The 12,372-nt window shown below is 37.7% G+C and overlaps 1 protein-coding gene across 1 annotated transcript in view; it reads left to right on the plus strand.

Annotated features, from left to right (window-relative positions):
* The first annotated feature begins 221 nt into the window (after nucleotides 1–221).
* Nucleotides 222–12,372, plus strand: part of pdlim5b (PDZ and LIM domain 5b) — an 84,138-nt gene continuing 71,987 nt past the window's right edge. The window contains exons 1-2 of the mRNA XM_081353832.1: nucleotides 222–331; nucleotides 6,733–6,887. Of these exons, the coding sequence (XP_081209958.1) occupies nucleotides 6,789–6,887 (99 nt within the window). The 5' untranslated portion in view covers nucleotides 222–331; nucleotides 6,733–6,788. The remainder of the gene's footprint in view (nucleotides 332–6,732; nucleotides 6,888–12,372) is intronic.

A 12,372-nucleotide genomic window follows, 5' to 3' on the forward strand; every position in this document is an offset into this window, starting at 1 on the left:
GTAAGAGAAAAAAACAAATAACACATTTTTAAAGCACAGTTGAAAGATGAGCCTTAATAAAGGAACAGAGATCTGACCAAAAACAAACTGAATGAGGACAACTCCAAAATAAATGATAAACTGTTTCATCATGTAGAACACGAAATGTACTGTGCTGTCAGTCTCTCGGCCTGTCAATCATCGTGCCGGTGACGTCAGAGCGTCATAGTTTCCTCCAGCGTGTGTTAAAGGGGCGGAAGTTAGTGAGACAGTTTCTGGAGTTTCTAAACTCGTTTTCTCTCCTCTCCTCACACACAGTTTGACTCCACATCGGCTCCACAGCACAACACAGGTGAGTGACATGAGCACGCGTCTGATTGCGCTTCAAACACGCGTTTAATGTCAACGCGGCGCGAGAGGAGACGCGAATGAAGTTTACAATGTAACGATTCGCGTGGGAAAAAACTCCTTTATCCGATCCTTTTTAAAGTTCTTATTAGTTTCCGATATTATATAGAGGATTTATGTTGTGAATATATTAATAAGCAAAAAAACAATATGTATGTATCCAGGTAATGTTTACCCGTGGTTGACCGTTAACTTTAAAATGAAGTTTGTCGGTTATTTATTTATTTTTTGGCGCCGTGTCAGTTTTGAAAAGTAAAGCGGCTTGTGATTGACTCAACGAGGAAGTGGTTTTGTTCTCATAAAGGTGTGTCAATATAGCTCTAAATAAGTAGATTTACCGTTATATCAGCACTGGATGTACTTAATAAGTTACATTTGTGTAGAGATTTGATTACAATATCTGTCATTGCATGAGGCGTCATTCTTCTGTCATGCCGTACTAGAGAGTAGCTGTTTTAAATCAGAAACAAAACAGGGAAAAGTTAAAACGTAACGTGAAAAGAGTGTGAACTTGTTTATTTGTGCTTCACTTTAGCAGTTAAAGTCCTCATAATGGGAGTTTGAGGTCATTATGATGTAGTTCTGCTCTAAACTGAGGTTGCATGTGGAATAACAGGCATTTGAGGCATGATAATGACATTTTTAAGTGGATAATAATGATGTTAGCTAGTTTAAATGCACTTATTAACTGTAATGTTATGTATTTTGGTGCTTCCAAGTGACTAACCGTTCAGTGACCTTAAGCAGTTAGTGTTAAAAGTGAGTTGTGTGCTTCCACATACTATATTTTGTTACGAAATTGTCCCCAGAAGTGAGATAAATATGATTACATCTGCTTTTGGGACGTCTGGGGAAGTGCTCGATCAGAAATAGGATCTTTCCCAGAATGAAGGTGCAATAGAAACACACTGCCAGTGCAAACCCCCCCTAAAACTGGCCCATAATGCAATAGTGAGGATTGAGACGTGATCCAGCACGCCTGAACTGAACCCGGGCCGGGTGCGGCTCCATGTCTCCGGTCTGTAGGCTCAGGAACTTCAGCATTGGGATTCTTTAATAATAAGTTGGTTATAGTCTAGTAAAACACTAGGACGTTTTGTCCAGGTGCATTCCTGTTACATAGGAGAACCAATGAAACTCGCCATAAAGGATAATCATTAGTTGGCCAGCGTCACAAAAGCACACCTGTGTTTTACAGGGAAGCTTTGAATGCTTTCACAGGTGATTAACCAAATGTGACCCCGGACCACAAAACCAGTCACAAGGGTCAATTTTCTGAAATTGAGATTTATACTTAGTCTGAATGCTGAATAAATAAGCTTTCCACTGATGTGTGGTTTGTTAGGATAGGACAATATGGCGGAGATACAACTATTGTAAATCTGGAATCTGAGGGTGCAAAAAAATCGAAACATTGAGAAAATCTCCTTTAAAGTTGTGCATTTATGTTGGCGATTGTGCTGCATTCACTCACAAAAATACATGTTTTATATATTTACGGTAGGAAATTTACAAAATATCTTCACGGAACATGATCTTTACTTAATATCCTCATGATTTTTGGCATAAAAGAAAAATCTATAATTTTGACCCGTACAATGTATTGTTGGCTATTGCCACAGATATACCCGTGCGACTCGAGACTGGTGACGTGATCCAGGGACATAAATGGAGAATGTTTGGACGTTTGTTTCTAGGTTTAGTGGCTAAACATTAAACCGTCAACTGTTGCAGTGAAAGTCCAGCCGTGCTAGAGCCTGTTTCTTTATGTGTTGCTGTAATAAATTCCTAAATTACCACCTATGAATCGGTAGCTCAACCCTGTCTACACATGCAGAGATTTAACGGCTGTCTTTTGCGTGTTATTTTAGTGCTTGGATGGATGTAGAATTAGGTAATTCCTCAGTTAAATGGAACTTTCCATTAACTAGAAAGTTCTGCTGTTTTTGGCCCAAAATGATGTTTGGCTTTGATCTTAAGCTAATATTCACCCTTAAAAATAAATGTTCTTTATTGGCATCCGTGAAGAACCTTTAACGTCATCCATGGACCCTTTCCACGGTTGTTTCGATTTTTACTTTTAAGGGAACTTTTCACTTAAAAAGGTTATTTTGGGGAACCTTGTGGTTCTTCTATGGCATCACTTTTTGGAACTTTTATTTTTAAGAGTGTTGGGAGTCAGGAATTTACAGTTACGGTCACTTCATTTCACTAAATAAAATGTTTTGCAATGTTTTTATTGGCTGGCTGGAGGCAGAGGCTTTGGCATCACGTCGCTTGGCGCCGTTCGCACTATAAGAAAAGCAACCGTGACTGACAGATCAGTGGAAAGCCGTGTTGGTCTTCACACAGTTTTAGTTCATATGGTGACGGACATATTAAGCTCTCTGTTTCAGAGGCATTCAGGGACATACGTGTTGTCTTAACCTTAAAGATATAGCAGAGGATCTTTCCAAATTTTAGATAAGACCCGCCCTCTCCACTTTTTGAAAAGTTTGATTGATTCACCAGAATGATTGACAATTAGGAGGACCAATAGTTTAGGTTACCCACCAGGAAGTAAAACATCCTCCGCTATACCTTTAAGTTGAGAAACCTTTTTATATTCAGTTACTTTGAAGTTTTTAACAAAGTTAACCCAAATATAGTTTTGGAGTTTTTAGCTAAAATAAATTGTCAACATCTGATGTTTTACCATAGATTTTCCTCGTCAGGAAAATGGCCACAGAAGCTGACATCGCGTTAAAGAACAAACAAACAAACAAACAAACCTTAGTTGTTTTGTATTTGACTGGCCATGTTTTGAGCTCAAAAGTAACCAACTGCTAATATTATGGACTTGATATTCAACTGAAATGGTTTGATTGACGTATTTCCTCTTGAAAAGGGAAGCTGGAGTGGGACATAACTGGATTTTTAAAAGCAAAAGTGTCTCATTCACCAATAATTGTGTGGATTATTTCGTGTTTGTTTGCACAGGAGAACTTCTAACAAGAAATTTGTTCTTAACCTCATGCGAAGTTAATGATTTTGGAGAATTCTAGATGAGAAACTTGCATAAAACATGCCCAAACATCTCCATTTAATCTCTTAACGTAGCTTTTCTTACTCTTTCGTTGTATATGATCACATATAATTAAGATTATTTTTTATATTTAATATTAGGCTAAATGTAGCCTAAGTCCACCCAGTGTTCGTGTGGTGTTTTTTTTTTTTTGCATATTTGAAATACATTTACATAGTACAAATGTTATTGCCGAATCATGATTTGTTTATGAAAACGTTTGTATGCAGATTTTACACACAAATTTCAGTTCATGTCGCAGAATAGCAAGTCCATCATTAAAGAGATGGATGTTCTTCACTCTAAAGAGCATTTTATTTGAGAAAAAAATTATATACACACCCTGTGGATCAAGTCGAGTGACTATTCATCTGAGTTTCGTTTGTTTGGCTGGAAGTGTATGATTTGTAAACTTTATATCTGGTTAAAGTTGGTCTTTGTCTGCATATTTGCATACGCTCTCAACGTTAATAGGGGGCTAAAGTTTCAAAACTTTAATTCATGGAGACTTTGAAGAAGCTACATTTATCATGTTATTCTAACTGTCCGAATCATAATGCTATTGTTGATCTAGATTAGAGAAGATGAGTAAATGTACCCATTATAAAGCCTGTGTGACAAACACACACACACAGCCCTAGTGGCTTCAGGCATGGAAAATTGATTCATTCTCTTTATTCAGGATGTTCTCAATACATGTTGTTCTTTATAACCGCACCCTTAGTGCTTTCAGAGGAGCGTTGCATCAGCTTCACTGACTCATACAATAGTCACATAGATAAAGTGATGCACACTCATCTTTGAGCAACTATTGAGGTTCTCACTTCCATGCAACTCTGTTATTCAATCATTAAACAGATGGTTGGGAGTGCTAATGTTGGCATCATATGGTGCATGTTGAGCTTCTTCACCTGTTTAGCATCATCATCATGGCTTTATTGTAGGGATGCATGATATATATCGGCCACCATATTGGTATCGGCCGATATATGTTCATTATTAATGTTATCGTTATCAGCCCAATAAGAAAATTAGGCCGATACATTTAAAGCAGATAAATAATGTATCATTTCCTTCAGCTGAGACTCTTTAGATGCACAACTGTTCAACATGATTGTTTTGAATTGCTTCAAAAAGGGAAAACACAGTTCAAGTCTGTCATGTCGGCTACATAAGAGAACATCATAATTGTGTGTTTGGGACATGGCTTTTAATGGTGAGACTTGTTTTTGTAATCAGGCTCTCAAAAATGATACAAAAATTTGGATTTAGATTTATTGGCTAATATATCGGTTATCGGCTTTCAAATATAAATAATTATTGGTTATTGGTATTGGTCAACATTTTTTAAGTCGGTGCATTCCTAATTTGTTGTCAACCACACTGACTTATTGATCCTCATCCTCCCATATGTCCAATTTATAACAGGGCATGGAAAATCCACACAGCTTGATATAAATAAACAGTCCGAGCTTTCGACCGATATGAATCTGTTTTGAGGATGTGGAATGTTGAAATGAAATTGGAATATTTTCCGTAATGTGGTTGCTCTCAATTACTGATGTACCGAGAGGTTTTAAAAGGCAGGAGAGCAGGTGGATAACATTGCTTTTAACTTCTAAAAGCATCCCCGTTGTGTCCGTGGGACATTCCTGAGCGAGACCCCCAGAGTCTAATCCGTTCTTCTGGAATGTTTCTATTTGGCTTGTGCTGGATTTTACTAGGGTTTTTCCACAACAACAACTGTGGCGCTCACCCGTAAGCTCTTAAAATACTTGCCTGCGCACAACAAGATTGTCCCCCTCCTGTCATGTTCATATAAATAGAGATTGCTCTTTTGTTTTATCTGTACTTCTGAGATAAGTTTGGACTATGAACCATCTTGTCCGTGGATTTATTTAGAAACCTGGGTAACACTTTATTTTACAGAGTCCTTGTTACATATGTTACATGTACTTACTATAGCAATAACAGTAAATTATGCATAATTACATGCAATTAACCCTCAACCGAATCCTAATCCTACCCTAACCCTATAGTAAGTACAAGTAGTTAATTATTATTACTCAGTACTTAAATATATAGTTACACTTTAACAATGACACCTTAAAATAGTGTAACCGAAACCTGTAACATTTTCCAGTCCAATCAATTGCACAAATATATCTGTGCCATTCTTTTCTATTTGTCTATTTTATATATATATATATATATATATATTTATATTTATATTTATATTTATATTTATATTTATATTTATATTTATATTTATATATTACATGCATACATACATACGACACGTCCAACTGGATAACTTACTTTGATGCTTCCAAGGTGAGGATTTTGTCTTAAAGTCTCCCTGTATTCAATCATTTTATCCCATAAAACTCATCTTTGATCACCAAAATGACATATTTAAATGTTTTTTCATGTCTTAAAATGTCTTGAATGTATCTGACACCCTTGCCTCATTTAGTATGCGTGGTTCTATGAATATGCAAATGAGCCCCGCCTCCACTCACTCAGCTCAGAGCTCCACTGTGTTGTGAACTTAGAATCAAAAGACCAGGAGACTTGGTTGTTTCTTCTGCAGGATTCTTTATTGAGAACACGAGCTGTCGGTAGCTGCAGTCACCAAGTCTGACATGAAACGTTTTCTTACAGTTTATATACATTTAGGGGCAGGAACCGAAAAAGACAGGTTTAGGAACCGGTTTTAGACAGAGCATTGCCCACCCTAATCCACTCAGCATATCTATTCAAACACTGAGACCCGAGTACAGGACTGGCTGGACTTTCTTGCTAAAACACAAACTCCAAGAGTTTCAGTAAAACAGGACTGACCAGAGTCTTTTGCTAGAAAACTCTGATAATCATAATTTATTCTAACCTTAACATGCTAAATTCAATGTAAACCTAAATTAAACATTTTAATAAATTTGCTTTCCCACAACTGGTTGACGATCACACGTTGATCTGATTGGTTACAAGGTAGTTTGTGACGTCAGAAACACCAGCGATTTCAAAGCGTGTTTTTAGACTGTCTTTGGTTCACTGCAGTTTTAAGGAGGAAATACTCAGCAATGCTGTCGACTTATGAATTTATACATGAACACCATTAAAAACACCACATAGACGTATAAACAACATTAAAAGCTTGATTTTCACCACAGAGGCACTTTAAGTTGCTGAAGGATGTGATTAGGTGTCAAAGGCATCAGTAGATCATGTTTTATTTCCTGCTGTAACAACAATACTAAGTCTTTGCTCTTGTTTTTCAGGCTGTGTATTGGACTTTGGCTTTACTCGGCCTCCCAGCGACAGTGACCCGTCCACCATGAGCAACAGCTACAGCGTGTCCTTGATCGGACCTTCCCCCTGGGGCTTCAGACTTCAGGGTGGCAAGGACTTCAGCATGCCTCTCACCATCTCCAAAGTGAGTGTCACCTTTACGTCATGCCAACTTTAAATTGCCCTTTAAATGTCAATAATAGGTGCATGAGAGACATATTGTTCTACATGAGATCTGTGCGTACTCAGCATGTTGTGCTGTGATTGACCCTTATGTTGCTCATGCTTAGAGAGATGTTGGCGTCGTCACTGTTTCTCTCTCTTTACCTGTGTTCGCAGTGCAAACATTTCTCCTTTCTCTTCCCATTAATTACCAATGGAAAAAAAATCAAGTCTACGATTTTTATTTTTACTACATATACTATTTCACTTGAAACGTGTCACTTTATGGACTTAAAATGAGTTGCATATTGACTTAATTTTTAAAATATCATTGAAGGATATTTCCTTTTAAATATAGCACATTAGAGGTTATATTACCAGAAGGATTTCCACCAGGAAAAACAGGCATCTGTTTGCGGCCACAGGAAATACATATAAAGTCCAAGTAAGACACAAAGTTAATGTGTTTGGTTTACCGGATATATTATTCGCCAAGAAAACCTCACCCATCAGTTCTGCTTAAACACGGGCCATCTGGCTCATTTATTCAGCTCGTTTCCCATTGATCTTCATGTCCCTGAACGGCCCCGAACGCAGGTCTCTCACCTGGCGTCCACATGCAACACTGGGCTCACAGGGACGTTATGTATCATATGAATCTGTAGCACAGGAGCTCTAGTGCGCCAGCTGTACTCTTAACAATCAAACGGAGACTTTAAACAGTCTGAATAAAAATAAAATAATATCTGTCTGGAAGCACTGCGACCATAAATCTGAGCTCAGATTTGGCAGTCTGCACTCGCTGGCATGCATTAAGTGAGGAGATGCTGGCATGGCCGTTCTCAAGCCGTACGCCGGTGAATGCTTATTGCCGTATGGATGTAGTAACCAATGTTGGGGAAAGTTACTTTTAAAAGTAATGCATTACAATATTGTGTTACCTGGTGGAGTTTTGGTTTCTTGCCACTGTTGTCTTGGCTTTGGCTTGCTTAGTTGGGGACATTGAACAATATTATTGATCTGCCTTACTTGAGGTGGACGATGATGCAATTTTCTTCTACAAACATACTTTGTTGTGTTTTCATGTTATCACTGTGAAGCTGCTTTGATATTTGATCTGTATTGTAAAAAGCGCTATATAAATAAAGGTGACTTGACTTGACTTACATGACTTTTTATCACTTGGGCTGGGCTTGCTTGCTTGTTTGTTTATTAATAACAACAAAAAAAGTTTTAATTTTGGCAAATGTTAAGGCCTTTTCACACCAAAAGTGAAATGAATAAGCCTCAGTTTGAAGGAAATGCATATTTACTCCTGTACAGTAGAAACTAAGATTCTGGATTTAAAGAATAATAGGATTCAGGAGAAAGAAGTTCAACACTCTTATTTCTAATTCTAATCTAAAGTAATTTTTGCTTATTAGGTTGAATTAGATCAATGACTACGTTTACAAGCTGTTAAAATTCGGGTTATGGTCGGGTTAAGGTCACTATTTGGGTTTCTGAAACATTCGGAATAACCCGTTTACATGCGTGAGCAGAGAGAGTTACTCCTGTATACATGGAATTTGTAATCAATTGGCAATATCCCGATGTAAACGGCGACGCACGGTTAGCGTCTGGACGTACGGACAACCTTAAGACGCAATATGCGTCATTTCCGATTCTTCTTCCTGTATCCAAAGACAACAACAACAGCAGCAGCAGATAGCGATCGCCTTTGTTTGCGCTTCCCTCCTCGCTCCAGAAGTGTGGTGCTGCGCTGCGTCTCGCCATGTTTACCTCTACTTCTTGTTTACTTCCGGTATACTGCACGTGGGTTTTTGTATGCGCCGTCTCTACTCAAAAGACCAAGATTCCTTGAGAATAGAACATGCGCAGAACACAAATCAGTGTTCCTTTGGGGATATGCCGATACACGTTTACATGACCAAATATTCGGGTTAGAAAAGGGGTACCCCAGGGATCATATCCGGGTTTTTAAAAACCGGGAGATGAGCATATCCAGGTTTTTGCCGGTGTTTACATGGCCGTGCGCGACCAGGTTATTGCTAATATTCCGGTTTTGAACGGGTTATTGGCTGCATGTAAACGTAGTCATTGAAGTTCAGCAGCAAAGACATTGGTTAATAAAGTGAGATTAAATACATAAAGTATATTTGTGTAATTTAAAGGTATAGCGGAGGATCTTTCCGAATTTTAGATAAGACCCGCCCTCTCCACTTTTTGAAAAGTTTGATTGATTCACCAGAATGATTGACAATTAGGAGGACCAATAGTATAGGCTATCCACCCGGAAGTAAAAAATCCTCCGCTATACCTTTAATATAGTTAATTATAAAAGTTTTGCGTAAAATTGCATTTTTACTTTTCTTTTTTTTACTTTTTTTTTTATTCCTTTTGAGGAATACTGAATGTTTCGTATGAATGTTAATTTAGTCTGGAACTAAAATAACCATAATGTTCACACAGCGCACACAACACCTCCTCACTTTTCTCTCAACATGAGGACAGGAGAGCTGTCAGTCAATAAATGTGAAAAAATAACGAGTGTAACTTATTTGAAAAAGTAACTTGGATATTTTGTTGTAAATTGAAAAAGTAATGCAGTCCTTTACTAGTTACATGAAAAAGTAATCTGATTACGTGACTCAAGTTACCCCCGACACTGGTAGTAAGTATCTGTTGTTTGCTCATGGGTGATTTGGTGCTGATCTTCTTTGACCTGTTGTTCTGCACATGCAAGGCTTAATCGTGTGTGATGGATAGTGACAGGAGCGGAAACTGTGGGTTGTTGTAGATATCAGGATGGATATGTCTCTTGTTATCTGTTGCTCCACCACAAAGGCAGGCCTTTTATGGGATTGCGGCTTGGCTGTCCACTGGGCATCGAGTGGAAAGAGTGGCCTCGCATACCATGCACACGTCATTACATAATGGACGAAGAGAAAAAGAGTAAGTCCTGTGGTGGATTGAGATCTGAACGGCGAGCTAAAGTAAAAAATGATCAATCTGTTATCATTTACTCGCAAGATAATTTGGAAAAATGTCTGTTGTTTGAACCCCAATATTTATTTAACTATCTTTACACGGGTTTTGTCGTATCCATTCATTTTTCTTTTTTTTTTTAACTTAAATGAAATATTTAAACATTTTATTTACACCACCTTTCAAAAGTTTGAGGTCAGTAAGATTGCATTAAATTAAAAAACATTTGTAATGTTCTTTTGAACTTTGTTCATCAAAGAATCCACAAAAATATGAAGCAGCACAACTGTTTTCAGTGTATATATAAACGTTACAAAAACAAGATTTTTTTGCGCCACATTTTCTAACAGCTTCTGTCAGCACAAAACCTCTTTTGGCTTTAAAAACTGCCGTCAGGATTTACTATGAAAAATGAGCGCTGAAAATGCGAGGACAGGGTTATTTTTGCGGCTGACCTCATTGCATGTGAGTTTCCCTTTCAGGCGCAGTATTTATGAGCGGAGAGTTTTTAAGTCAATCATGCAACGTGATTTACAAAGGTTTACGTTAGTCGATTTACTGGTATTTGCGCCATTTAACGCCCCAAAAAACATGGCTTAACCAAGCGGCAACCTTCCAGTCTCTCTCTTAAAACCAACACGGAAGAGACTTAAACTACAATTCATCGACTGGCCACCAGAGACAGGCTCCAAAAGAGAATCCCATAAACCCCCATGTTAAAATGCCCAACTTTACAGCAGAAAGATATGTTTACAGTCTAGTGCAAACATATATACATATACATGCATATGTGGTCTATATAGCTAATTTTGCCCTTCATGACGACTGTGAGGGGGGTGAATTTTTTTATAACTCATCAGTTTAAATAAAATTAAGCCTTAAAGTTCTGCATATTTTAGGGCGTGGCCTCTTGAGTGACAGGTGGATTGTCAGTGATGTCACTACTAGCCGTTGGTCTGCTGTCTGTTAGCCTCATGTCACCTCAGCTAATCCGCCTCTGCACATTGTCGTTTATCCGGGAGTGACGAGCTTCCAAGATGGCGACGGCCGGTTCCGCCCACTTTGGGCTTCAAAAATGCTCTTCAGAAACACTACGCATGACGTCACGAACACTACGTCCACATCCCTACAATAAACTTTTCATCGCTATTTGCTAATGCCGCACTTCGACCGGCTGTGATAAGCACGACGGATAGATGTAAGTGTTAATGGGGCCTCTGGGTGTTTTCAGAGGCTGGTTTAGGTGTGTGTGTTGATCTTCTAATTCAACCTACTGAAGTGGTCTTGTGCCTCAGTGTGGGACCGTGCGAGCAGGACCGTGACTCTTACAGCAAGGCTTCTCTGGGAGATAATGGCTCTTCCTGTCAGAGGAAGTTATTTATACTCTCGGGCATCTGAGAGCGGGGGAGATGGAGGGACTGACACCAGCAGTGGAAAACTCTGGAACCAGATCCATATTATCCCTTATTTGGTCTGGTTGCATGAAACTTTTCAGCTTCGGGGGGAAATTACCTCAGGTTTCTTTTGATTCATACAGAAAGATTTTCCTCTCACATTCTCATTCCTCAGCTCTGGATTGAGTCGTGGATTGAGTCGGAGCCGCACCCTGGATGTGTCGAGGCCTGAAGCTCACGCCGCAGTCGCACAAACCACTTTACGAGAGCGACTCCGAGCCAAAACTGCTGCTTGAGTTTCGTACGAATGCCATAAATGCTTTCGCCACAAATCGTATAAGCCCATGTGCTCTTACTTAAGAGTATTGGGTAACTTTTTGCTGTTCTGACACAGTGGCTGATGAATGCTGAATGATATCAGACATATTTTGCATCGGGCATTCATTCTTTATTATTATTATTATTATTATTATTATTATTATTTATTTGAAGTATTTTGCAACAATACAATGTGCAAAAAAACTGCCAATGTCATCTGCATTTTACAGATCCAAAAATATACAAATTAATGCCTTAAATTGGTTCTTCAGTATAACTGGTGTATCGCAATACTGAACATGCTTGGAGATTAATATGATGTACTTTAATTTATAAAAAATAAATAAAAATAAATAATTAACAACTCTTTTAAAACAACTTAACAATTTAGTTGTTTAGACATTTATGTATTCATTTTATTTTATATTTGTTTTAATTGTTTTTTTTTTTGTTTTTTTTCAGGGTTATCATTAACTAAAACCATAAACATTTTCATTACTAGAAATAAATATTTCATACTTAAATATCTTATTTCAGCTAGTTGACAAATTATACCCATCTCATCGCTTGGTTTAGGTTGACTAAAACTTCTGAAACTAAAACTATTATAAATGACAAACACACACAAAATTACAAAAACTTCTAAATGAAAACAAAATAAAATTGGATTTAAAATATGAAAAAAAAAGAATATAGGCATTTTATTTATTAATTTTGTTTAATTTGTCTTTTTTTATTTTCTTTTTTGAAATTGAACAAATGTGCAAA

The sequence above is a fragment of the Scardinius erythrophthalmus genome, assembly GCF_964197995.2.
Source record: "Scardinius erythrophthalmus genome assembly, chromosome: 23".
Lineage (NCBI taxonomy): Eukaryota > Metazoa > Chordata > Actinopteri > Cypriniformes > Leuciscidae > Scardinius > Scardinius erythrophthalmus.